This window comes from Sceloporus occidentalis, unplaced genomic scaffold (assembly GCF_023333645.1).
Source record: "Sceloporus occidentalis isolate IW3139 unplaced genomic scaffold, rSceOcc1.0.p SCAF_1, whole genome shotgun sequence".
NCBI lineage: Eukaryota > Metazoa > Chordata > Lepidosauria > Squamata > Phrynosomatidae > Sceloporus > Sceloporus occidentalis.
The window spans coordinates 11,245,694-11,270,664 of record NW_028316981.1 but is presented as its reverse complement, the minus strand read 5'-3'; the positions used below and the strand labels follow the sequence as shown (position 1 = coordinate 11,270,664).

The 24,971-nt window shown below is 44.5% G+C and overlaps 2 protein-coding genes across 2 annotated transcripts in view; both read left to right on the top strand.

Moving 5' to 3' along the window:
• Positions 1–23,737, top strand: part of LOC149320727 (uncharacterized) — a 53,069-nt gene extending 29,332 nt beyond the window's left edge. Inside the window, exons 9-11 of the mRNA XM_089502750.1 lie at positions 5,559–5,771; positions 15,279–15,749; positions 21,874–23,737. Coding sequence (XP_089358876.1) covers positions 5,559–5,771; positions 15,279–15,749; positions 21,874–23,639 — 2,450 coding nt within the window. The 3' untranslated portion in view covers positions 23,640–23,737. The remainder of the gene's footprint in view (positions 1–5,558; positions 5,772–15,278; positions 15,750–21,873) is intronic.
• On the top strand, positions 1,380–2,957 carry LOC149320728 (uncharacterized). Its single transcript, XM_089506155.1, has one exon. The coding sequence runs from the start codon at positions 1,900–1,902 to the stop codon at positions 2,755–2,757; it is 858 nt and encodes a 285-aa protein (XP_089362281.1). The 5' UTR covers positions 1,380–1,899; the 3' UTR covers positions 2,758–2,957.
• Positions 23,738–24,971: the final 1,234 nt, after the last annotated feature.

Below are 24,971 nucleotides of genomic sequence, written 5' to 3'. Positions count from 1 at the left end.
TGCTGGCGAAACGTCAGGAAGAAACTCTTCTAGAACATGGCCACATAGCCCAAAACCCCCACAAAAAACTAGAGAGCCACCAGTTAAGAAACAAAAGCAATGCACTGAACTGACCCAGAGTCTTAGTAGAGGTGGTGTCAGCAAAACCTCTGTAGTGCCCATAGAAAGGGGAAAGGCCTTTTTCTCCACTTATGGGAGAAAATACCACTATAGGCCAGATCTTGTTGTCATGCATAAGAGTGGGAAACCCTGTTGTATATTCCACATGGGAGAAAACATCCAAACTAAACCTTGTCTTTATTTTTATTTATTTATTTTTTAGGAAAAAAGTTTATTATTAAAACAATGTCTTGATTAACATCAGGAAAGCCTTAAAGGGGAGAAGCAACATATACTTTCTGAATGCAGGGAAAGTTTCTACTAACGAGAGATTATTTTATTGGAGAACAGAATAGCTACCCAGAAAAGAAACCCTATAAATGTCTGGCAGATGAGGAGAAGCTTTAGACACAAACAAGCTTTACAGAAATATCAGAACTCTTAATTCAAGAAGGGAATTGTTCATATGTGTTCTATGTGGGAAGAGGTTTACTTCTAGAGCAAAATTAACAAGACATCAGAGAATTTACACTGGAGAGAAATCATATAAATCTCCTCTTAATATGGAAAGCATGTCAGTTGCAGAGAAAGCTTGTGGAAATATCACAGACTTCAAATTGATGAAAAATCATGTGACTGGGAGGTCTTTTAGATGGAAAGAACACTTGGTCATCAGGAAATTCATAATGAAAACTAACAACTTTAAAAGAATCAGATACCAGAAAACTCACATTCGACAAACATTTATGAAAGACCCAAAGACTGCTAGAAGTTTTGACTGATGTCTGCACCAAAGCACCTATGACTAACTTTAATGTTTCTTCTTTCTTGGTCAACATCTATTTTTCTAGGAGGGAGCAGAGGGCTTTTTAAAGAACCGAGTGAAGAGTGGTTTGCCAGCACTTAGGCCCCTTTAGAGTGCTTTGCCATCATCATTCTTAGCTCTAGAATTTAGCAAGGAATATTTGAGTATTGAAGTTTGGGAGGGTATGATAAAGCTTTTGCCTCTGAGAGTAAATTTTCCAAGGTTTGATTTCTCCCCTTCAGCAGAGAAACCATGATATGAAACCATGATATGTATTATAAAATGAAAAAGGGCCTGACAGGTATTAAGTTCCCATTATCTTCTCCATGATTAGATGAACTAGACCTTTTAGAAGGAAGTCAGTTTTGCTCTCTTTCTCTTTGCTTTTCTAATTGATAAGAATTATTATTATTATTATTATTAATATTATTATTTTATTTTCTTATATCCCATCTTTCTCCTAATATAGAGACTCAAGGCGGCAAACAGCAAGTTTAAAAACAATACAATTTAAAAAATAATATAACATTAAAATATATAAATATAAATGTAAAAAACAGTTAAACCATTTTAAAAGTTAAAACAGTTATGAGTTAGAATAGAATATGTTAAAAATACAAACCTTAAAATTTAATTAGCACACCAATCCCAGCCCTCATCAGTTTGCAAAAGCCTGCCAGCACAAGAACATCTTTACCTGCCGCCAGAAGGACAGCAGGGATGGAGCCATCCTGGCCTTTCTAGGGAGGGAGTTCCAAAGCTTGGGAGCAGCAAAAAGAAGCCAAAACGAAACCACAAGTCCACATTTTTTCAAGGCAAAAATAAAAAGTACACCATGGGTGTAAAGAGAGGACTTACTATTTGGGAGGGAATTTTATTTCAAAGATCAGAGAAATTATGAAGTGGCAGAAAAGGAATGGCAGTGAATCAACAGTAGAGATGACCAAGTAGAAGGAAACTGAGAGTGTTTAGGGGAAGAAAAAGATGACAAGAACATGGACAAAATTACTCTCTCTGTCTCTTTAGGTGATGAAAAGAGGTGTTGGATCCAGCTGGAGAAATCTCAGCAGAGAGACTCTTTGCCAAAAGAAACACACAGGGTGCTAACAGAAACTCTGCACTGGAGCATTCCCATGGCATCTGAAATTCATGACCACAGATATGGGTCCAAGGGGCAACAGGGGGGAGAGCCGCCAGATGAACAAAAAGAATCCAGTGAACTGACCCAAGGCTTTACAAGTGCTGGCATCAAAACCTCTGGAATGCCCATAGAAGGGGAAACAGTCTTGCTCTCCAAGTATGGGAGAAAATACAAGTCAGATCTTGTTGTCACATATGCTGGGGAATGCCCTGTTGAATGCCCCACATGGGAGGAAGACATGCAGAACACATCTTGTTTCAATCAGCCTCAGAAAACCCTTAAAGGAGGGAAGCCGCAAGTAATTTCCCAATGTGGGGAATATTTCCATCAAAGAGATGTTTTTGTTGAGCATCAGAATAGCCGCTCAAGAAAGAAGCCTTATGAATGTCTAGTGGCTAGGCGAAGTTTTAAACACAGACAAACTTTGCAGAAATATCAGAATGCTAATTCAAGAAGAGAATTGTATATATGCAGTCTGTGTGGAAAAAGCTTTACTTCTAGAGCAGAATTAACAAGACATCAGAGAATTCATACTGGAGAGAAACCATATAAATGTCCTGAGTGTGGGAAGAGTTTTAATCGCAGGGAGAACTTGATGAGACACCATAGAATTCATACTGGTGAAAAACCATATGAATGTTGTTTGTGTGGGAAATGTTTCATACGGAAAGAACAATTGACTGGTCATCAGAAAATCCATGATCGAAAGTAACAAATAACAACTGATTAGGTATCTGAGAATGGACATATTTCAAAAGGACCAAGTTTGGGAGGAGTTTAGTCAGAAAGTTTTCTTGATTCAGCACTATGAATAACAGTAACATTCCTGCTTCCTTGGTTAGCACCTATATTTCAGAGGCAGGAGGATGTTTGAGGAGAATACATAACCACTTCTGGAGAGGTCTGTCACCATGTTCTGTTATTACAGATGCCAGATTTGTCACCTCTGCTCAGATCTTAATAAGAAGCTGGATGGGCCAGTATGCTTCTCTTACAGTCCTGAATTTACTATCTGGCCTTTTAGGGGCAGAATACTTTGGTCACTGAGAATATTGAATTGTATCCAAAAAGCTTCTGAAACCATTTTCACCTTGTTAGCAAAAAGCAGACAGGCTTTGACTGGACTCCCTAAACATATGTAATGGAACCTAACATGCATTGACTTCTGTAAGACTTGCTTATGTACAGATTTGTATAGGATTAAACAATTGTTGCAGTTGCTGTATTTCTGCAAGGAATATTAGCTATTGCAGTTTTCAAAGGTTTTACAGTTTTGCCTCTCAAGGCACAAGATTGTATTTAATTCTTTAATGGACAAACGATGATGTGAAAATGAATGGAAGAAGGGAAAGGGAAAGCCTTGTTTTTAGAGCCCCAAGTAACTTTCATATACTGTAAATAACTGGAGCAGCTTTTGTATAAATTAACCAGAGCCACAGCCTGGAATATGAAGGGAGAGTGATAATTGATAGACACAGACACACACATACACCATAAAAAGGCATGTTAGCAGAAACATTTTGAATCAGATGGAAAGCTAGAGATGACAGGAGAGAAGGCCAGGTTGCAGAAATCTAGAAAAGCGGTGGCCAGGATAGAGGCAAAATTCCTCTTTCTCTCTCCTCAGGTGATGAAAAGAGCTTTTGGAACAAGATGGAGAAATCTCAGCAGGAACATCATTGCTAGATGATGCATACAGGGTGTCAGCAGAAGCATCCCAGTGGAATTTTCCAGTGGCATACAACATTCATGAAATGAAATGGGTGTGCAGAGGTGGTCAGGTGGTGAAGAAGCCAGTGAAGACAGAGAAAATGCACTGAACCAACTGAAAGTCTTATGGGTGCCGATAACAAAACCTCTGTAGTGTCCATGGAGGTGGGAAAGCACTTGTTCTACAAATATGGGAGAAAACATCACTATCTGTCAGATCTTGTGATGCAGACTAGAGAGAACCACTGTGAATATTCCATATCAGGGGAAGGCTTTCAGATAATATGCTGCCTTAATAAACCTAAGGGAATCCTTAAAAGAGAGAAAGCATGTGTGCTCTCAAAATGTGAAGAAAGCTTGCATTGGAGAGATTATTTTGTGGATCTGAACCCAGGATACAAAAATTCTGAATGTCATGACAGAAAAAGAAGCACGAGTCATGGACAGACTGCAGAAATATCAAAATGCTCATAAAAGGAGGAAACCTCACAAATGTTCTACTTGTGAGATGGACTCTGGAGCAGAACTGACAAGACACCAGAGAATTCATACTGGAGAGAAACCTTATTAATGTTTTCAATGTAAGAAATGCTTCACTCAGGGTGAAGACTTGAAGAAGCATCAGAAAATTCATAATGGAGAGAAACCCTAATGTTCAGAATGTCAGAAATGCTTCAGATGGAAAGAACACTTGATTGGTCCTCAGGAAGCCCATACAGGAGAGCATCATTTAAAATGGCCTGAATGTAGTAGAGGCTTTTCTCAGAGAAGTGCAATGACCAGCCATCAGAGGACGCAGAGGGAACCAAAATCTTATGACAGGTTCAAGTACGGGGAAAGTTTCAATTAGAAAAATAAACTGATTAAGCATCAGAGCATTCATGAAAACACTGACATCATTTTTGTCTCCTATGTCATGGGAGGCTATTGGGGGAGCAGTTCTAAGAAGCAAGTAAGGAGTGGTGAGACAGGAGCTCACTCCCCAATCCCCTCGAATCATCTGCCAGTAGATCTTATTCCCATGAATGCCACTTTCTCTACACTAATTTTTACCCTTTAAGCAAAAGTAGTCAGGTTGCAGTCTTAAGAGAACAAGTTTTGGTGTATGCCTTTTCAGGCACTGCCATCTTTTATTGCCTGAGACTGTTGAATTTGACAGCAAAAGCTTCAGAAAACCATCACCACCTTTTCAGTGGGTTAGCATTGGCTGTAAGATCAAGTATACTCAATTGGGGTGTGGCACTCCTTGGCCTTTGTGAGAATTCCTTATTTATGAATCTGTCAAGCTGTTGTTCCTGTGATTGGTTTTCCTCCAGGAACACTCAGAACTGCATTTTGGGAAGTCTGTTGAAACCTTTTGCTTTGCAAAGTAAAAACTTCCAGGTTTTGAATTGTCCTCGTTGCTCTTCAGTGGGGAAACTGCACTGTGAGACATGACTGTTACAATGGAGGGGGTGGGTCTGGTTGTCAGAGCCTTAAACACATTCTTACCATGATGCGTATTTTGATCAAAAAGCTGAAACTGCTATCATTGCTTTTATTTTGTAAAGTTATGCATGCTCAAAACCCATCTTTCCTTGGATCACAACTTTTGCTAAGCAAAGAATACACACAGGTCTGGATATAAAGGGTGGGGTAATGTGTTGATAGAGAGAAAAAGAAGGCTAAATTTAGTTGAGACATTCTGAATCAGCTGGCAAACGAGATATGACAGGAGAAAACACTATAGGTGCAAAGCAGTTGCAGGAATTTAGAAAAGAGTTGACCACAGCATGGACAAAATTCCTCTCTGTCTTTCTCCAGGTGATAAAAGCAGATATTGGATCAAGATGGAGAAATCACAGCAGGGAGAGATTGTACCAGAAGAAACACAAAAGGTGTTAGCAGAAACAATTCCGTGGAATTTTCCTGTGACAGCAGAAAGTCATGACCGAAGACGTGAGTGCAAAGGACAACAGGAGAAGAGACCAATGGAGAGAGAGCAAGACTGCAGTGAAGTCACAGAAAGTCTTGCAGGTGCTGATAACAAAACCTCTGCAAAGTCCACAGAGGGAGGAAAGCCCTTGTTCTCCAAATATGGGAGAAAATACTGCTATAAGTCAGATTTTGTTGTGGTGCACACAGGGGAGAATCCTTGTGAATGTCCTGCATGGAAGGAAGACATCCAGGCAAAATGTTGTCTTAATAAACCTCAAGAAATCCTTAAAAGAGATAAACTCTACAAATATAGGGAAAGTGTCCACTTGAGAGATGAACACATCAGACACCAGAGCTGCCACCCAGAAAAGAAACCTTATGAATGCTGTGAGGATGAGAAAAGCTTCAGATATGAAGAAACATTGCAGAAAAACCAGAACAGTCATTCAGGAAGGAAACTGCATGAATGTTCTGTGTGCAGGAAAAGCTTTACTTATAGGGCAGAGTTAACAAGACATCTGAGAATTCATACAGGAGAGAAGCCATTTGAATGTTCTCACTGTGGGAAATGCTTCAGACAGAGAGTGCACTTGATTGGACACCAGAGAATCCATACTGGAGAGAAACCATTCAAATGCCCCGAATGTGGGAGAGGCTTCTCTCGGCGAGATAAGTTGATTGGCCATCAGAAAACTCATAGGACATTCATAAGGTCTCTATCTTCTGTGGGTGGGAAGAACTGTGGCACCAAGGTACATTGATGAAACATCAGAGTATTTATGAAGGGTACTGAGGGAATGCGTATGCCATGGTCTGGAACAATATTTCCCATTTGCCACTGCAGGGTAAATAAGAATTTTGTCCTCGCCTTCCATAAAGTGGCCGACCAGCTGCAGATTCTTTTGCTGCAGAAAAACAAACAAGGAAGTCCAGTCTTAGACTGTTGCTGAGAAGTTATATATTTTTATAAGTCAGGATGCACAGTTTGAAAAACTGGATAAAAAAGTGTTACATGAACTGGTTTTGTGGTTTGAGTGCTGGACTACGACTCTGGAGACCATGGTTCAAATTCTCACTCAGGCACGGAACCCTTTGGTTAACCTTGGACTAATCACACATTTTCAGCCTCAGAGGAAGCCAAACCCAAACCCCTCTTTGACCAAATTTTGCTAAGAAACCTCTTTGATAGAGTTGCCTTAGGGTCTCCATAAACTGGAGATGACCTGAAGGTACATAACAACATGAACTGGTCCGTTTTTATTTTTTAACATACAGCTTTTCAAAATAATTTTGCAAACATTCATTTCTAATGTATTCTTTTCTAAGGCATCTGAAGATGCTAAACAGTGGACACTCCTGCTCCATTCATTCCACAGGAGAATGAGAGTAGAACTTAATAATTGAAAGAAATAAAAAAGATCCATCAAAAGAAATTTAAACGATATTGGACACAAAGGATCACAGTGATCAAGTTACATAACAGGAAAAATAAAGTCATATTAATTTCTAAAAGTGGTGGGGTGAGGAACATCTCTTTGAACCTCTCTAGCCAAAAATGTTTATGTTTGCTTTCAGTGAGTGCATTTGTCATAAAATGACAATTGTTAACACATCATAAACTTGAATCCAGTGTTAATCATAATTTGAATAGACACATTGAATCAGTGGATTTATATAATAAGTGCTGATTTACCAAGTTTCTTTTGGTTTAATAAATCTGCCCTAGTTGGGACCATTGAATCCACAGATGGGAACCCCAAGATACTGCTGGAATACAGCTCCCAGCATTCCTTATCATTATTCTGGTTTACAGCTGTTGGAGGTTGCAGACCAATGATACCTGGGAAACCACATGATTTAGATTATTGTTACATGTGCAATTCAGAACAACCCTGTCACATTTTAGTTTTTGTTATCTACTAGGAAATTATAGAAATGTGCAGCAGCAATTGAGAAAGCAGAGACCCTATATTTGGGAGTATCTTTGGAATTATTATTATTATTACAGTGCTATATAAATAAAGGTTTATTATTATTATTATTATTATTATTATTATTATTATTTAAAAACAACCACCAGAAAATGCCTGCTTCATTCCAAAAAAAGATGTGTCCATGATGGACCTTTGTATGTGGTGCCTCATGTTGTTGTTGTTGTTGTTGTTGTTGTTGTTGTTGTGTGCTTTCAAAACGTATCTGACCCATGATGATGCTATCATGGAGGTTTCTTGACGAGTTTTGTTCAAAGGGGTTTTTCCCATTGCTATCCTCTGAGAGGCAGAGAGTGTGACTTGCCCAAGGTCACCCATTTGGTTTCAAGGCCAATATAGGAATCGAACCCTGGTCTCCAGAGTCATATTCCAAGGCTCAAACCACTATACCTTGCTGGCTGGTGTATCATTGTAACCTTTTTATGCCACATTGGACTTTTGCTGGAAAAAGTGCGCTTTTGAACTGTGGTGGGCTTATTATCTTGCCAAAATGTATTTTCATTTCTGAACACCAAGTTTTAGATTCTGATTTTTTTTCAGTACTCCTCTTCTTTGTTAGCTGCTTGCCACAAATGTCATGTTTCCCATAGTTTATAGGTGAGAGTCCAAATGATACCATTTTGAGAAACTAAGGGCCCGAACAGACAGGCCAAAACAAAGCTGCTTTGGGTCATTTTGAAGGTATGCTGTTTAAATGATGCATGCGTCCTCAGAGGCCAGAAACCACGCTTCAGTCCTAAGGACTGGAGCGCAGCTTTGGTACAGCTTCTGGCCTCTTAAGAGGCATGTGTCGTTTAACAGCATACCTCCAAACTGACCCAAAGCAGCTTTATTTTGGCCTGTCTGTTTGAGCCCTAAGGCAGCAGTTCTTGACAGGAGTAAAATTTGCCTTGAGTTTCATTTTGGGAGAAAGGCAAGATATAAATCTAACCAACCAACAAAATTAAACTTCATGAGATGTATGTCTTGAGTAAACACAGGACTGAACCGCAGAGGAAGAATTATATGGCCATCCACATTCTGCGGTAGGAATAAAACTCCCATCTGTACTTGTCATCATAACCATTAGGAAGGAATGCTTACCTTTAGAAATATCATTCTTTCGTCAACTTAATACACAGACATTAACCCCGAGTGATCTCATTTCTCTGCAGAAGGTGAGATAAAGTGCTAGGCATGGCCCAAAGCAGAAAATACAGGAAAATTAATCCTCACTGTTTTGCAACTCCTTATTCATGCCATGTATAGCAACAGTAGAATAAATTATGTTTAGCAAAGATGTATACGTGGGCTTGATTTGCATAATGTATACCGAGCCAGTTTATTCCAAATCCTGTAGAGAAGGTGGGAAAGCCAGTGAGTTGGCAAGATTTTCAGAGACGACCAGAACATGGGAAAAATGTTTCTTCTTCGTGGTCTCTGCGAATCATACAAATGGGTTGTACTGCGCCTGCGCAGTACCTTCGGAAACTTCTAGAATCACTGGGCAAAGTACTCTTTGCAACATATAGAAACTTTTTGGCGGTAGCTCCGCCCATCCCTTATAAAGCCCCTGGTTTCCCGCTCTTTCCCCAGTTCCTTTTTTCCGCCGCGTTTGCTGCCTTTGGGAACTTCGCTCTTCTTATTATTATTGCAATCACTGGTAACTGACCACGGACCGTTTTTTGACCACTCTTTGCTTGACCCTTGACTGTTTCTTCTCGGACTTACCTCGTTATTGACCTCGGCTTGTCGACCTTCGAACCGTAAGCAGATCATGCCCTCGGTGCCTTTCAAAAAGTGCACCGTTTGTGGAGGGAAGATCCCCGGCCAGGACCCTCACTCGGCTTGTCTGCTTTGCTTGGGAGAGGCGCACATCCCATCTTCCTGCGCCTTGTGCAAATCCCTTACCCCCCAAGCGAGAAAGAATCGGGAGACAAGGCTCAAGGCGGCCATTTATTCTAGGGTCTTTGCCGCGGGTGCCGCGTCTTCTCTGGGGCCTCCCTCCTCCACTGGGTCGGCTCCCTTGCCTCCTCTTCCAGAGGCCCCGACCCAACTCATGGCCGATCCTCCAAATCCCGTCGAGATAACTCCCCACGAGGGACCGGACACCGACGCTCCCTTGGCGGACGCTCCTCGGCCTTCTAAGAAACCTAAGCGCCCGAAGAGCTCTAAGGAGGACCGTGCTTCCAACAAGGACTCGAGCGCCCAGAAGGGGTCTGCCTCGAGATCCTCGGGCCAGAAGGCTCCATCCTCGAAGAGTCCGACTAAGGGCTCGAGCTCCACTCCCTCGGTGCCGAAGCCTTCGACATCCTCAGACTCGGCTTCGAGGCCTCCGACCACCAAGCTGACAACTCCGGCTTCCGCCACTGCATCATCCTCGGCCTCCAAGAGGGTTCACACTTCTCCCTCGGAGGGCCAGCACTCCTTGGCCAAACGGCACCGTTCTGACAAACGGGACTCCGATGGCTCTCGGCGTAAGGAAGCTCCTCGGGACCGGCCGGCCCCCGAGCACTCACCTCGGAAATCTCGCCCTGTGGACAAAGTCTCCAGAGCTGAGGGCTCCAAGACCTCAGGGGCTCCCGCTATCCGCCCTGACCGCCGTAGAAGCTCTCCCTCGGTTGGTCGGGCTCTGCCTAGTTTTCGTCATATGCCGGATGACACCATTGACGTCATTTCGGAACCGGCCTCTCCAGCGAGCTCCACGCACAGTCATCGCTCTGTGACCCCGATGCCCAGGTCGTTTGTTCATACCGCCATGGTCCACCGGGCTGCCTCTCCTTCTCCTCCAAGAGAGCCGAAGAGACCGGACTATCTCTATGATAGTGAGACGGACACCTACTACATGGCCGTCCCACGGAAATCCGTCGCACCCCGTCTTGTTTCTCCGTCTCGGAAGTCTAGGCCGGAGCCAATACCTAGGCCGACTCGCGACGTTGTAGCCTCTTCTCGTACGGCTGCAGCTCCAGACCTTCAGGTGGTGGACCTGGACCCCGATGAAGAGGCTCCCTCCCAAGTCCGGTACCGTCCCCAGAGTGACTCCGATGCCTCGGATGCCGAAGACTACCAGCCTTCCATCCAAGAGTTTGTCCAGCCTGGCGCCGTGTCACCCACTGATGATGTCCGCACCTTTGCGGAACACGTCATCAAAATGTCCAATGCACTGGACATACAGATCTCTCAGGTAGAGGACGAAGCCTCTGACCCCATCGAGAGGAGGATCCACGGGAAGTTGCCTACTCCACCTGCAATCCCACTGCTGCCATCGCTGGAAAAGCTGGCGAGACGCTCATGGGATGCCCCCGCTGCGACGGCTTCCAGCAACCGCAGGATAGAGTCCCTGTACAGGATTGCTCCGTCCACTCCCTCATGGCTCTTTGGACACCCGAGACAGAACTCAGCCATTGTCGAGGGCGCCCAGCGGACGTCGACCCCGAAATCGTCCGTGATGCCAGGTGACAAGGAGGCCAAGAAAGTGGACGCGTTGGCCAAGAAGGCCTACTTCTCTTCAGCCCTGGGGATCAGAGTGGCCAATTATAATGCCTGTATGGGTGCTTATATCCAGTGGCTTATGGAGAAGATCTCTCCACTTATCCCCGACCTTCCCGATGAATCTCAGGCCACCCTCTCCGAGGTTCGGGATGAGGCCCACTCCATTGGGAGTTGGCTCATCACGTCGGCCAGGCATTCCACCGATTGCTCGGCGAGGTCCATGGCTGCAGCGATTGCCCTCCGCAGACATGCTTGGCTCAGATCCTCGGACCTCAATCAGAACGCCCGTACCACCATTGAGGACATGCCATTCGATGAGGACGGCCTCTTCCACCGAGAGACGGACGAGAAGCTCAATTTTAAATACCGCATGCGGACGGCCGCGAAGAAGCACGGTATGTCTTCCTCTCCTCAGGCTTCCCGTAAGCGTTTCACAGGCGTCCGCCCATGGTACGGTCAAGGCCAGAGATCCTACCAACAGGATCGCCCCTACCAGCGCCAGGATCAACCCAGGCAGAGGTACCCCTCTCAGTCCTCCTCCTCTTCCGGTCGCCGCTCCGCTCCCAAATATAAGAAGAATTACCGGAGGCAGGATCCCGACCAGAATAAAAAGAGGACCTGAAGCGGTGCCGCGTACTCCGTCGTCTCCTCTTCCGTCTCCTTTTTGGACAGACTGAAGCCCTTCTTCAACATCTGGGCTTCCATCTCTACCGATTCTTGGGCCCTTACCATCGTCTGTAGGGGGTATGCCCTCGAATTCGAAGAACTCCCTCCAACTGGAGTTTTCCTATCCACCCCCCCCTCAGACACCCTTCTCGACGAAGTACGCGCTTTGCTGTCTAAGGGCGCCATCTCGCCCGTCGATGCTGTCGACGTTCCCAGATGTTTTTTCTCCCGTTACTTCACGGTCCCTAAGACTGATGGGGGCATTAGGCCTATTCTGGACTTGAGGGCTCTTAATGCTTACCTTTCCTATCACCGATTTCGCATGGTAACCCTTGCCTCTATCTTACCTTTGTTGCACCAGGGCCTGTGGTTTGCGACCATCGACTTGAAGGACGCCTATTTCCATGTCAGCATCCGGGAGAGCCACCGCCGGTTCCTAGCCTTTGCCGTCGGACCGGACATCTACAAGTACAACGTTCTGCCCTTCGGCCTTGCCACGGCTCCTCGGGTATTCACAAAGTGCATGGCACCGGTAGTGTCCCACCTCCATCGCCGAGGCATCAGGATCTTCCCGTACCTGGACGACTGGTTGATAGTGGCACCTTCGAGCCAGGAGCTCCATCGACACACTTCGGCAACTCTAACTCTCCTAAAGGACTTGGGACTGGTGGTCAATCCCGACAAGTCGCAGCTGCTCCCCACCAAGCAGATAAGATTCATCGGATCCATCCTAGACTCCGACAGTTGCATGGCGTTCCTTCCCCTCGACCGGTTTGCCGCGCTCCGCGTGGCTGTCCGAAGGTGCATGGGCCGGAGACGAGTCATCGCCAGGGACGTCCAGGTGGCCCTCGGACACATGGCATCCACAACCTTCGTTACACCATGGGCAAGGCTTCGATCCCGGATCCTTCAGTTTTGGTTCCTGTCAGTTTTCAATCCAGAGACCGACCTGCCATCCCGTTTTCTCACCATCCCGAGGCCGGTTGTCCGCTCTCTCCATTGGTGGCTCGATTCCCGGAACGCTTGCGCAGGCATGCCGTTCTCCCAGCCCCAGCCGGAGATAACACTAACCACAGACGCGTCAGACGAAGGATGGGGAGCCCACGCGCTAGGTCTCTGGGCGAAGGGCCGTTGGTCGCCCGACGAGAGGGACCTCCACATCAATGCCCTGGAACTGATAGCCGTAGAAAAGGCCTTAAGGGCGTTCGAATCCTCCCTCTCCCACAAGGTTGTGCAGCTCCGGACGGACAACACCACAGTGATGTTCTACCTGAACAAGCAGGGAGGCACCAGGTCGCGCACCCTCCTCGACATCACGCTCCGGGTGTGGGACTGGTGCATCGACCGGGAGATCCTCCTTCAAGCGGTTCACTTGCCAGGGGCTCAAAACGACCTTGCGGACCTGCTCAGCAGATCCCCATCGTCGTGCCACGAGTGGAGGCTCCACCCAGACACGGTGAACGACCTCTTCCGTCGATGGGGAACCCCTCAGATAGATCTGTTCGCGACTGTCCACAACACACATTGTCCCCAGTTCTGCTCCCGGACGCGAGACGAGAACTCCCTCGGAGATGCGTTCGGATTCGAGTGGTCGGGGAGGTTGCTGTACGCCTTCCCCCCGTTCCCTCTGATCACCAGGACAATATCCAAGATGACATTGGAGGCTGCCAACGCCATTCTGATCACTCCGTGGTGGCCAGGGCAACCCTGGTTCCCGAGCCTCCTTCACCTCTCCCGAGACACCTTTCTCCGGCTCGAGCGCAGGCCGGATCTCCTCACAGTTCAAGGGGGTCGCGTCCACCATCCCGACATCGACACCCTTCCCCTGGTAGCATGGAGGATCCGTCCCTAGCACGCTTACCTGACCCGGTGCGCAGAATCATCCTAGCTGCCCAGAAGCCGGCCACCCGTAAATCTTATTCCCAAAAGTGGACCAAATTTCTTGAGTTTCTGGCGGACAGGCACCTTTCTCCTGCCCAGGTCTCCACGCCAGTGGTGTTGGACTTTTTGATGTCCCTGGTCGACTCTGGCCTCTGCCTCACTTCAATCAAGTGCTACCTGTCGGCCATTTGTTCCTTCTTCCAATTTCAGGGTAAGCCTTCGTTTTTCAAAGATCCTCTAATTAAGGGGTTTCTTAAGGGTTATAATAATTTAAACCCTCAAGTGTCCTTACCTCCCCCTGCTTGGAGTCTAGAGGGGGTGTTGAGAGCCTTGCAGTCCAGGCCTTTTGAGCCCATGGCCACAACAGACATTAGGCTCCTGACCTGGAAGACTGTTTTTTTAGTGGCAATCACCTCCGCTCGTCGGGCTGGGGAACTTTGTGCACTGAGAAGGGACCAGCCATTCCTCAAGTTTCATTTAGACAAGGTAGTCCTTAGGACGGACATTACGTTCCTGCCCAAGGTTGTGTCATTGTTCCACATGTGTCAGGACATTGTTCTTCCTACCTTGGCCCCGAACCCGACTACGGATGCGGAAAGAGCCCTCCACACCCTAGATGTTCGAAGGGCTCTGGCTTTTTATCTGGACAGAACTAGAGACTCGAGCCGGTCCGAGAGACTGTTCCAGTGCTACTCGGGACCGAAAAAGGGATTACCGGTGTCGGCTCAGAGACTCTCCAAGTGGGTGTCTAGTACCATTTATTTGGCATATGAACTCTTGGGGAAACCGTTGCCGGCTAGGGTTCGCTCCCACACCACAAGGGCGGTAGCCTCATCCTCTGCCTTCTTGTCAGGGATTTCTTTAGATGACATTTGCAAGGCTGCAGTGTGGTCACAGCCCCTGACATTTATCAAGCATTACAGGTTGGACACCAGGGCCAAGAGGGATGCAGCCTTTGGCAGGGCTATCCTGGTGTCTGGCTTGCACTGATTAACAGGTCTCCTTTGAATATATTTAGCTGCCTGGTTTACCCTTCTCCCCCTAGGGGTGGAAGCCCTTGTTTATGCATTTACTCAGGGAACAACAAACGGGTCTTTGACTCAGTGTGTTTTTCAATTCTGTTTTATTGTAACAAATAAATAATTGTTGGTTAATTATGGTGTCAGGACACTCCCTCCGCCGTTAACCTTAGCTTGCTAGTCTCAACCCATTTGTATGATTCGCAGAGACCACGAAGAAGAAGGACAGGTTGCTTACCTGTAACAGTGTTTCTTCGAGTGGTCATCTGCGAATACATACAAATCCCGCCCATCCTCCCCTCGGTGTCCTGCTCTGAATTGGCTCACTCTTGTCGCCTACTTGGCGGAAAAATGGCGGAACTGGGGAAAGAGCGGGAAACCAGGGGCTTTATAAGGGATGGGCGGAGCTACCGCCAAAAAGTTTCTATATGTTGCAAAGAGTACTTTGCCCAGTGATTCTAGAAGTTTCCGAAGGTACTGCGCAGGCGCAGTACAACCCATTTGTATGTATTCGCAGATGACCACTCGAAGAAACACTGTTACAGGTAAGCAACCTGTCCTTCTCTGTGTCCCTTCAGGTGACAAGAAAAGAAATCCAATCAAGATGGAGAATGCACAGCAGGGAGAGATGAGGCCTGATGAAATACACAGGACCTGTGCTGAAACAGCCAAAGGGAATTTTGTGGCTGTTGAAATTCTTGGACAGAGATGGGAGCCTGAAGGGCAACAAAGGGAGAACCCAGTGAGGAGGGAGACTGCATGTACTGAACTTGCAAAAGGTCTAACAGGAGCAGTTAGCCAAACCTCCACCATGCATGGAACAGAAGAAATGCCCTCATTTTTACAAGATGAAGAAGGATACAGCTGCAGATCAGGCTATGTGATGCACAGCAGAGAGGATTCCTATGAATGTCCCATAGGACTGAAACATTTCCCAGAAGTATCATGTTTTGATAAAAATCAGGGACTGAAAGTAAGGGAGAAAGAAAATGAAGTCTCTGAGTACATTAAGAAGGAGAATCTAATGGGATGTCCAAGTAAACTTTCAGGTAGGAAACCATATTATTATGCTGAGCGTGAGAAAAAAAATAGTTATCTGTCATTCAAGAAAAGTGGGATTTCTTCAGAAGGGAGACCATATAAGTGTTCTGCTTGTGGGAAAACCTTCATGTTACTAGAAAGATTAGCAATACATCAGAAAAATCATACTGGAGTAAAACCACACAAATGTGCCCAATGTGGGAAATGCTTTAGTGAAAGAAACCACTTGAGGAAACACGAGAGGATTCATTCTGGAGTGAAACCACACAAATGTTCTCAGTGTGGGAAATGTTTCATCCACAGAGACCATTTGAAGAACCATCAGAGAATTCATACAGGAGAGAGACCCTATGAATGTCCTGAGTGTAGGAAGAAGTTTAGTCGGAGAGAACATTTGACAAAACATGAGAGAATCCACACAGGAGAGAAACCATATCAATGTTCTCATTGTGGAAAATGTTTCAGGCAGAGAGAACACTTGATTGGCCACCAGAGAACCCATGCTGGAGAATCCAGTGGTCATCAGAGAACCAGTGCTGGAGAATCTCTGCTGAAATGCCAAGAATGTGGTAGAGACTTTTCTCGAAGTGATATATTGCTCAGACATCTGGAAACTCACAAGGGACAAAAATCGTATAAATGTCCTGAATGTGGGAAATGTTTCAGCCAGAAGAATAGACTGATTAAGCACCAGAGTATCCATACTCCACTGATATAGTTTCTGGGAGTAGCTGGAGGGACAGTTAAGAATTAAGGAGTGGTAAGCAACATTTTGTCATCCTCATCACTAGAGTAGACACATTCAATCAGTTGTTCAATGGTGTCAACACAAAGGTAAATCCAATTGATGCAATGCCTCTACTGTTGTCAAAACTAACAATAGGATTTAGGTCTTTGTTACTACAGAGACCTTTTTCTCTCCATCCATCCATTCAAACAAACAAAACAAACAAGCTTCATTTATATACCGCTTCATACTGCCTAAGCAGTGTCTAAGCGGTTTACAACTGTAAGCTAATTTGCCCCAAACAATCTGGGTACTCATTTTAGCGACTTCCTCGGAAGGATGCAAACCTGAGTCAAGCTTGAGCCCTTTTGCTGGTCTTGAACTCGCAACCTTATGGTTTTGAGTGAGTGGCTGCAGTATTCAGACTTCTAATAAGCAAATGAGTGTCCTGTATTTAGCCCTTGGGAAACTTAGTTTTGCTTACTACCATCTAGGTACTGACATCTGTTATTCTGTGAGGATGTTGAATTTGACACCAAAGGACAAAATCACCCCAGTTCTCCAAACAAGAGAGATGGTTTAAGTATCCTGAATGTGAGAAAAACATAATTTCTGCAGAGTTCTTGAAAGTTCACCAGAGAATTTGCTTGGAAGAACTTGTAAAGGAGACAGGCTGTATAAGTGTTCTTGTGAGGAATTCTTCACAAAGCGCAGGACTCTGAGGCAGCATCAGTTGTTTTGTAAGCCGGATTTCCCCCCAAACACTTTACCTTTCCCGTATAAGAAGGGAGCACAGACTCCACTATTTGCCCTTTTCTGCAGTTTTCCTGCTCAGTGACAACCATGGAAAACCACTGGGTGACCTTAGGCAAGTCACACTCTCTCAGCCTCAGAGGCAAACCCTCTCTGAACAAAACTTGTCAAGAAAGCCCAGTCATAGGTTCGCCTTCAGATCACCGTAAGTTGGATATGGCTTGACAACATCATTTCTACATGAATTGACCATCTACAGTTCAGCACAAGATTTGAATCTTTATTATTATTAACCTTTATTTATAAAGTGCTGTAAATTTACACAGCGCTGTATATACAATCTTTTTAACAGTCCAATTAAAAAGATTGTATGTACAGCACTGTGTAAATTTACAGCGCTTTATAAATAAAGGTTAATAATAATAAAGATTCACATAGGCAGGTGATCTAATGAACACCAGTGCAGCAGGCTGTCTGCACTCTCAGTTCTGAAACACAGAATTTTCATCCTTTTCCAAACCTTTTAGTTAGCAGGGAGGGGAGCATCCCCCTCCCATAAGTCCCTGTTCATCTGTCTTTAACTGCAGATATTGGCTGGAAATTAGTTTTATCTAGAAGTCCAGATAAGCCACTTTGTGGTGTGTTTTTTAACACAGATCAGCCCTGTCAAACTGGTTATTAAACTGGTTCTCGAGCTTTTGGGGCAAGCTTCCAGAAACTCCAGTACCACAGTCAGAGATTTTGTGAGTTGGAAGTCCAAAAGATCTGAAGGACCAATAATTACCTCTAAAATGGGTAAGGTTAGCCTGGGACATTTTTCTCCCCTGATCATTTAGCAATCTGGACTTGGGGATTAAAGCATTCCTGGCATTAGTATTCATGCATAAATTTCAGGTCAGAGATGTGAGAAGTGATGATGATGATTATTATTATTAACCTTTATTTATAAAGCGCTGTAAATTTACACATACAATCTTTTTAATTAGACAGTTCCCTGCCCTCAGGCTTACAATCTAAAAAGACATGACATAAAAGGAGAAGGGAAGGGTGGTGGGGCTAGTAGGCTAATACATATAAAGTACATACCTGTGTTCTCATTTTAATTTGTTGTTTTGAAATTTCCATTTTGAAAGTGGCCACAGCTGTTCAAATTGCAGTTCCTATTCCCCTTCCTTCACTTGTGTGTCTGTTACCTTTGTTTAGGTAAGATAGTAGGAACCGCGTCATGAGGTATTATAGCTCATTTTGTTCTTGGTAAGTTTTTTTTTGCTAAAGAACATGGTGTAGTTTGAGCATTGGACTATGACTGTGGAGGCCAGGATTTAAATCCCAGCACAGCCATGTAAACCCACTAGATGACCTTGGGCCTCAGAGGATGGCAATGGCAAGCCCCCTTTGGAAAAAAAATTGCTAGCCATGCCTTAGGGCCACCATAACTCTGAAATGACCTGAAAGCACGCAACAAGAAGAAGTCTGCAGCATATAATTTTCTGCTTCTGCAATAAGCAGGGAAGCTACCAAATAAGAATCTTTTCACACTACACAGTTATTGAATTATGATTATACTTTAATAATCATAATTCTATGAGCTATGGGTTCATCCTGTTGAATTCTAGGATGTTTAGCTTGAGGAGACACTAGAGCAGTGATGGCACTGAGTGCCTGAACTCAGTGGCATTCGCACACCAGGTGTCACCGCGTGCTGGGGATGGCACTTTTGGGGGCAGGACATCTGGGAGTGGGATTTCTGTTTTCCGAGGATGGGACGTCTGGGGGGAAACCCAAGGAATACTCTCTCAGCCTCAAACTAGAAATAGCAAAAAAAAAAAAACCACCTTAAAAAGAAAACTCCATGATAGTTTCATCTTAGGGTCACCGTAAGTCGGAAATGACTTGAAGGTTCCACCCACACAAGTCACACACTCTGACTAAGCTTGCCCCATGATAATTTCACCCTAGGGTCACCAGGAACTGGTGCTCGGAAGGGAGGGAGGGTGCTCTGGGCCTATAAGTTGGAAACAACTTGGAGGCACACAACAACAACAAGCATAATAAAGCACAGAGGGCACAGCATGATAACAAGAACAAAGAGAGCCAGTTTGAGCGTGTAACTCTGGAGACCAGAGCTCGCACTCCAGCTCAGCCATGCAACACACTGGGAGACATTGGGCAAGTCACGCTCTCTCAGCCTCAGAGGAAGGCAATGACAAACCTCTGAAGAAATCTTGCCAGGAAAACTCCATGGATGGCTTCATTACACCTCACAAAATGACAGTTCCCAGAATCCCATAGCAAGCTGTGGACCTTCCAGCCAGAAGGGCCAAGTCCTTCAGTTGGAAGGGGTAGGGCTTCTGCCTAGAAGGACCACACACAGCCCCTCCTTGTCATGACTCAGTTTTCTGTGGGAAATCTAACCCTAGTCATATGCATAGATATTTTAGGAGCGGGGCTGGCCGCGTGTGCCCCCCCTGGCCATGGCCTGGTTCTCCTGAGGCAAACTGAGCCACAACAAGGAGCCAGGCGAAGTGTGTGCCCCCACCCCTACTTGCTGTGGCCACCATGCGCCCTCAGAGATGGCTTTGCGTGCCAGCAAGGGCACACGTGCCACAGGTTTGCCAACGCGGCTGTAGGATAGGGAGGAGGAGGCAGCAAAACCTGATCCTAGTCATATGCATAGATCTTTTAAACCAATGGAAATTAAATGAATTGTAGCTAAGTAATCCAATTCATTGCAGTGGTTTTGCTCTATTAGGACTAATGTTGGATTTATTAGTAATTGGTGCAGGTTTAGTCTCCCTTATCTGAAATGCTTGAGACCAGAAGTGATTTGGATTTCAGTTTTATTTTTTATTATTATTTTTTTAATATTTGCATATGCACAATAAGATACCTTCAAGATGAGACCCAGGTCTAAACTTGAAATTCATTTATGTTTCTTATACACCTTGAAACATGAAACAAAGTTTCATGAAGCAAAGTTTGTGTACATTGAACAATCAGGAAGCAAAGGTGTCACTATTGCAGCCACCCCATGAAAAACATTTTGGTTTCTGGAATATTTTGGATTTTGGAACTGTGGATAAGGGAGAGTCAGCCTATATCTCTTAGATGCTTTTTTCTAGATAATTCCATAAAAAAACCTTTGAGGTTTCTTACAGCATTTGAAATATACAAAAAATTAAAAATGCAAACAAGAAAAAGCACCCTATACTGTATAACAATATCTCTACAGTATGTCTCCCTGGGTAACAAATCATAGGGATAATTAATAGGATTAATGCTATTTTAAAATAGGCAAGTAACATCTCATCAGATGACTAGGAATAGAGAAAGATCTTATCCTACCACTGAAAGAATGATGAAGTTGGCACGGCTCATTGGGAGAGTGTTCTGTAGGTGAAGTATCTCTCCAAGTGTTTCACATTTCTCTGAGGTGGTTGTGCACTTAAATGTTGAGTTTGTTGGGAATTCCTTTATGGTGGTAGGAATTGTGTAGCCCTCTCAGTGTTGTTGAATTGCAGCTCTCAGCATTCCTTAACACTGGCTGTGTGGGGTAGAATTGGCTTTGCGGGAAAGTTCAGTTCAGTAACATCTGGAGAGCCACACAGTCCCACACTGGCATAGAGGAACTACTTCTCCAAGGTGTGATTGAATCTACACTGTTGTACCAGCATGGACATATGTATGTAAGAGAGAACACCAGGATTGTGTGGACAGATGTAAAGATACTGTGTCTGCCTTCTTTAGCAACCTTTTAGATTGAGATTCTTGTAATAGACTGGTCTTCAGTCTGATCCACCGAGGCTTCTCATATGCTATGTTATGCTGGATGTAACATAAAAAGAGCTCTGCTGGATCAGATTGAATGGCTGTGCAGTCATGTGTTCCCACTTCCCACATAGGGGCCAACTAAATACCTTTGGAAGTCCACAAGCAGGAGACAAAAGTAATAGTAGAACAAGGTTCCACAGCAACCTTTCCAACTTGCCTGCTGGGCATTAGAGGGTCCAAATTAGCCACAATGAATAATTAAAGCTTTTATACACCTGTCCTCCTCTATTTCTTTTCTATGCCCTTTTTAGTTTGCCAGTGTATTGGCAAAGTCCGTAAGTTCACTACATTTTGTAAAGCAATAGATTCTTAATCCTCAGACAAACAATAATTGTTGGATCACCTTGAGTGCTAGTGTTAGGAAATAGGGAGGAAACCTATATGTGGTATGCCCCACCTTACCTCACTGCAGACCAAATGGTGTCAGGAAGCCTGGCCACATCCACATCATTGAGGTCCTGGCCAAAATGCCAGAGCTTCTCTGCTTGTCATAACATGTGGTTTTGCTTCCCTATGTTCCTGAGAAAAAGAGGGGAAAAGTCATAAATACCAGCTGAGAGTGGCTAGTATAGCATGCCCCTCACTCTCTGGATTGTGTGGGAAAGCAGCATGCTGCCCTCTGTTGTCTCTGAATACAATGGGGATTTCTGACAAGGTGACTAATTTAATAAACCTTGATTATTCCCCCCCCCCCTTTCTCACTTTTTTTCTAAACCAAAAGCCACAACCATGGGAACCTTTCCTTCTAGAGAAGATGCATCAAACCTATTGGCCTCTAAGTAGCCAACTCACAGAATTATTCCCTTCTTTCTTTATTCCAGCAGATGATGACTCAGTAAGTGAAAAAGAAAAGGAAGGAAGTGTTCAGCAGGAGGGCCCCAGAAGAGAGCTATCAGAAGAGAGATATACAGAAGAGAGATGTTGTATTAGGCACCTGATGGCAGTCCATTCAGGAGCACCTCTCTTTGAATGCTCTAATTGTGGGAAAGGTTTCACAAAACAGAAAGATTTCATTAGCCACCAAATGACAGACCACACGGAGAACAACGGTGATATGTGTCCTGACAGTGGGACAAGTGACAGGGAAAAAATGTCCCTAGTCAAACATCAGACGCCTCATATGGGAGAATTTTCTTGTAAAGACCCAAATTGTACAGATAATTTTGAAGACAACAGAATTTTTGTCAGTCATTGTAGAATGAATGAAAAAGAGCAGCCTCATCAACACTTGGATCATCAAATGCATTTTCTGGAGGGAAGTAACCCAGAAGGTTATGTTGGGACATGCTCTGAGTGTGGAAAATGTTTCAGAAATGAGAGATGTTTTGTTAATCCTCAGAGAATGCACATGCAAGAGCAATCATATAAGCAAGAAGGTGAAGAAGAGCCACTCCCTGCAAATCAGACAAACCAACTAAATATGAAACGTGAGATGTGCTTCGATTGTGAAAAACTGATCTGCACCAATTTAGTGCTGGCTGAACCAAAGACTGAAATGGAACAGGACTTCCATATATGCCCTGATTGTGGGAAAACCTTCCAAGACAGCCAATGTTTTGCTAACCATCAGAGAATCCATGGGAAAGAACAGAATAAAAAAGAGTCCCAGCAGGAAGCCTATGGGGAAGAAGTGCTGCCTTCTGAAGAAAGATGCTATCAGTGCCCTACCTGCAAGAGAGCGTATTCAACACGTTATAATCTCAGGAGGCATCAGCAAATCCACACAGAGTGCAAATCCAATAAACGTTCCAGCCTGGGAAAGAGATCTTCCTGTAAATGGTCCTTCAGTGAGAATCAGAATGCCCAAGGCAAAGGAGAGCATCAGTATAAATGCTCTTACTGTGGGAAAGCCTTCAAAGTGAAAGGTAGTCTCTGCAAACACCAGAAGATTCACATAAAAGACAAGCCCTATAAGTGCAATGTCTGTGGGAAAGCCTTTGCCTACAGATACACTCTTGCTTATCATCAGGAATCCCACATTAAAGAACAGATGTACCAACATAAATGCTCTTATTGTCGGAAAACCTTCAGTATGCAGTCATACCTCCGTAGGCACCAGCAACTGCACATGGGGAGCAAACCCTATTCTTGTGGTGTCTGTGGGAAAGCCTTTGCCTATCGATATGCCCTAACTCGTCATCAGGAAATACATGTGGAAGGACCATCCCAAAAATGCTCTTTCTGCTGGAAAGCCTTCCGAACCAATTATTCTCTCAGTAGACATAAGCGCATCCACATGGACACAAGGTCCTACCAATGCTCTATTTGTGGGAAAGTCTTTGGAAGAAAATATTCCCTCTTTCGACACCAGGACATGCATGAAAAAAGAAGCTCTGGTAACATGTCCAGTAGTGGGAAAGATCCTAGTAACAGCTTGAACACAGTTAAAGATGAGGCTGGCACCCCAGAAAAAAATTCTAACTTCTGGCCAGACAGTTCAACCTTTGCTGGAAATCAGGGTGTCCAAAAGGATGGGGAAATCCCTGAAAACCCTGAGGGTATTGGTAGTTCCCGCTGCACTAAAAACCAGAACACCCACTTGGGAGAAAACCCTGCTCTAGGGTTAGCACCTGAGAGACTATCCTAGCTAACTCAATGCTTCCTAAAAACCCAGTTAGCCATGACAATGACAATGTTAATAAATGCTTTGAATATCTAAACTCATCTAGGTGTCAGAGGATCCTCATGAAAGAAAACACTCCTGAATCTTTCAGGAGTGTGAAAAGCTCACAGCTCACTGAACACCAGAACAGCCACATTGAACAAAATTGCATGAAAGGATTGGAAGTTGAAAAAAAAAAATAACAGATGGCTCAGTGCTCACTCAAGAACAAGGTCATGGAGAAGGAAATGTCAGTAGAAGGACTGATAATTCAATCTACTCTGGATATTGGGATGTCCATACAGAAGAAAATCGTCCTGAGTGCTCTCAGATTGTAGGGACCTTCATGGCTAGCTTAACTCTGACCAAGCATCAAGGGAACATAAAAGAAGATTCTTTTAAAAGGTTAGATGGTAAGAAATCCTTTAAGCGCAGCACAAGTCATCAGAGAATCACAAAGGGGGGAAAAGACATATATGTTCTGACTGTGGGAAATCTTGCCGAGACAAAGACCTGTTACAGACTGCCAAAATAAAGCTGCTTCGGCTCTCTTTGGAGGTATGCTGTTTAAATGATGCATGCATCCTAAGAATTCGGAAGCTGCTCCAAAGCTGCACTCCAGTGCTTAAGAAAGGAGTGTGGCTTTGGCGCGACCTCCGGACTCTTAGGACCCATGCATCATTTAAATAGCATACCTCCAAAGAGACCCGAAGCAGCTTTATTTTGGCAGTTTGTAACAGGCCAAATATTCTCTCACTAGACATCAAAGAATCCATTCCTCAGAGAGACCATATAATTGCCAAACCTGTAGTAAAAGCTTTTGCCATTACAAAGACCTTGCAAGGCATCAGACAATCCATTCGGATATTAGACCGTACCTATGCACTGAATGTGGGAAACGCTTCAAGACAAAATCGGCCGTTGTCAAACATCAGAATGCCCACAAAGACTGAAACCTTATTGTTGCTCTTACTGTGGCAAAAGAGTCACAACAAGCTCAATTCTTCGTTGTCACCTGAGAATCCATACAGGAGAGAAGCCATATAAGTGTACAGTGTGTGGGAAAGGTTATATGATTATATCATTCCTTAAAAAACATTTAGAGACACTTTTTAAAAAATGAACTCAGAGGTTACCTGTGATGGAAAACAGCCTGATCCAATTTCTTAATAAGTTTTCCTGTGACTGTTGGGTGATGAAATGAGACAATCCTTGATGGTCTAAGAGTGGTGTTATAGAACTCTACTTAGGATCTGTGGGACGGAAATGCATCTTATATTTTCAGAAGATCCAGATTCTTTGTGTAGGTGATAAACT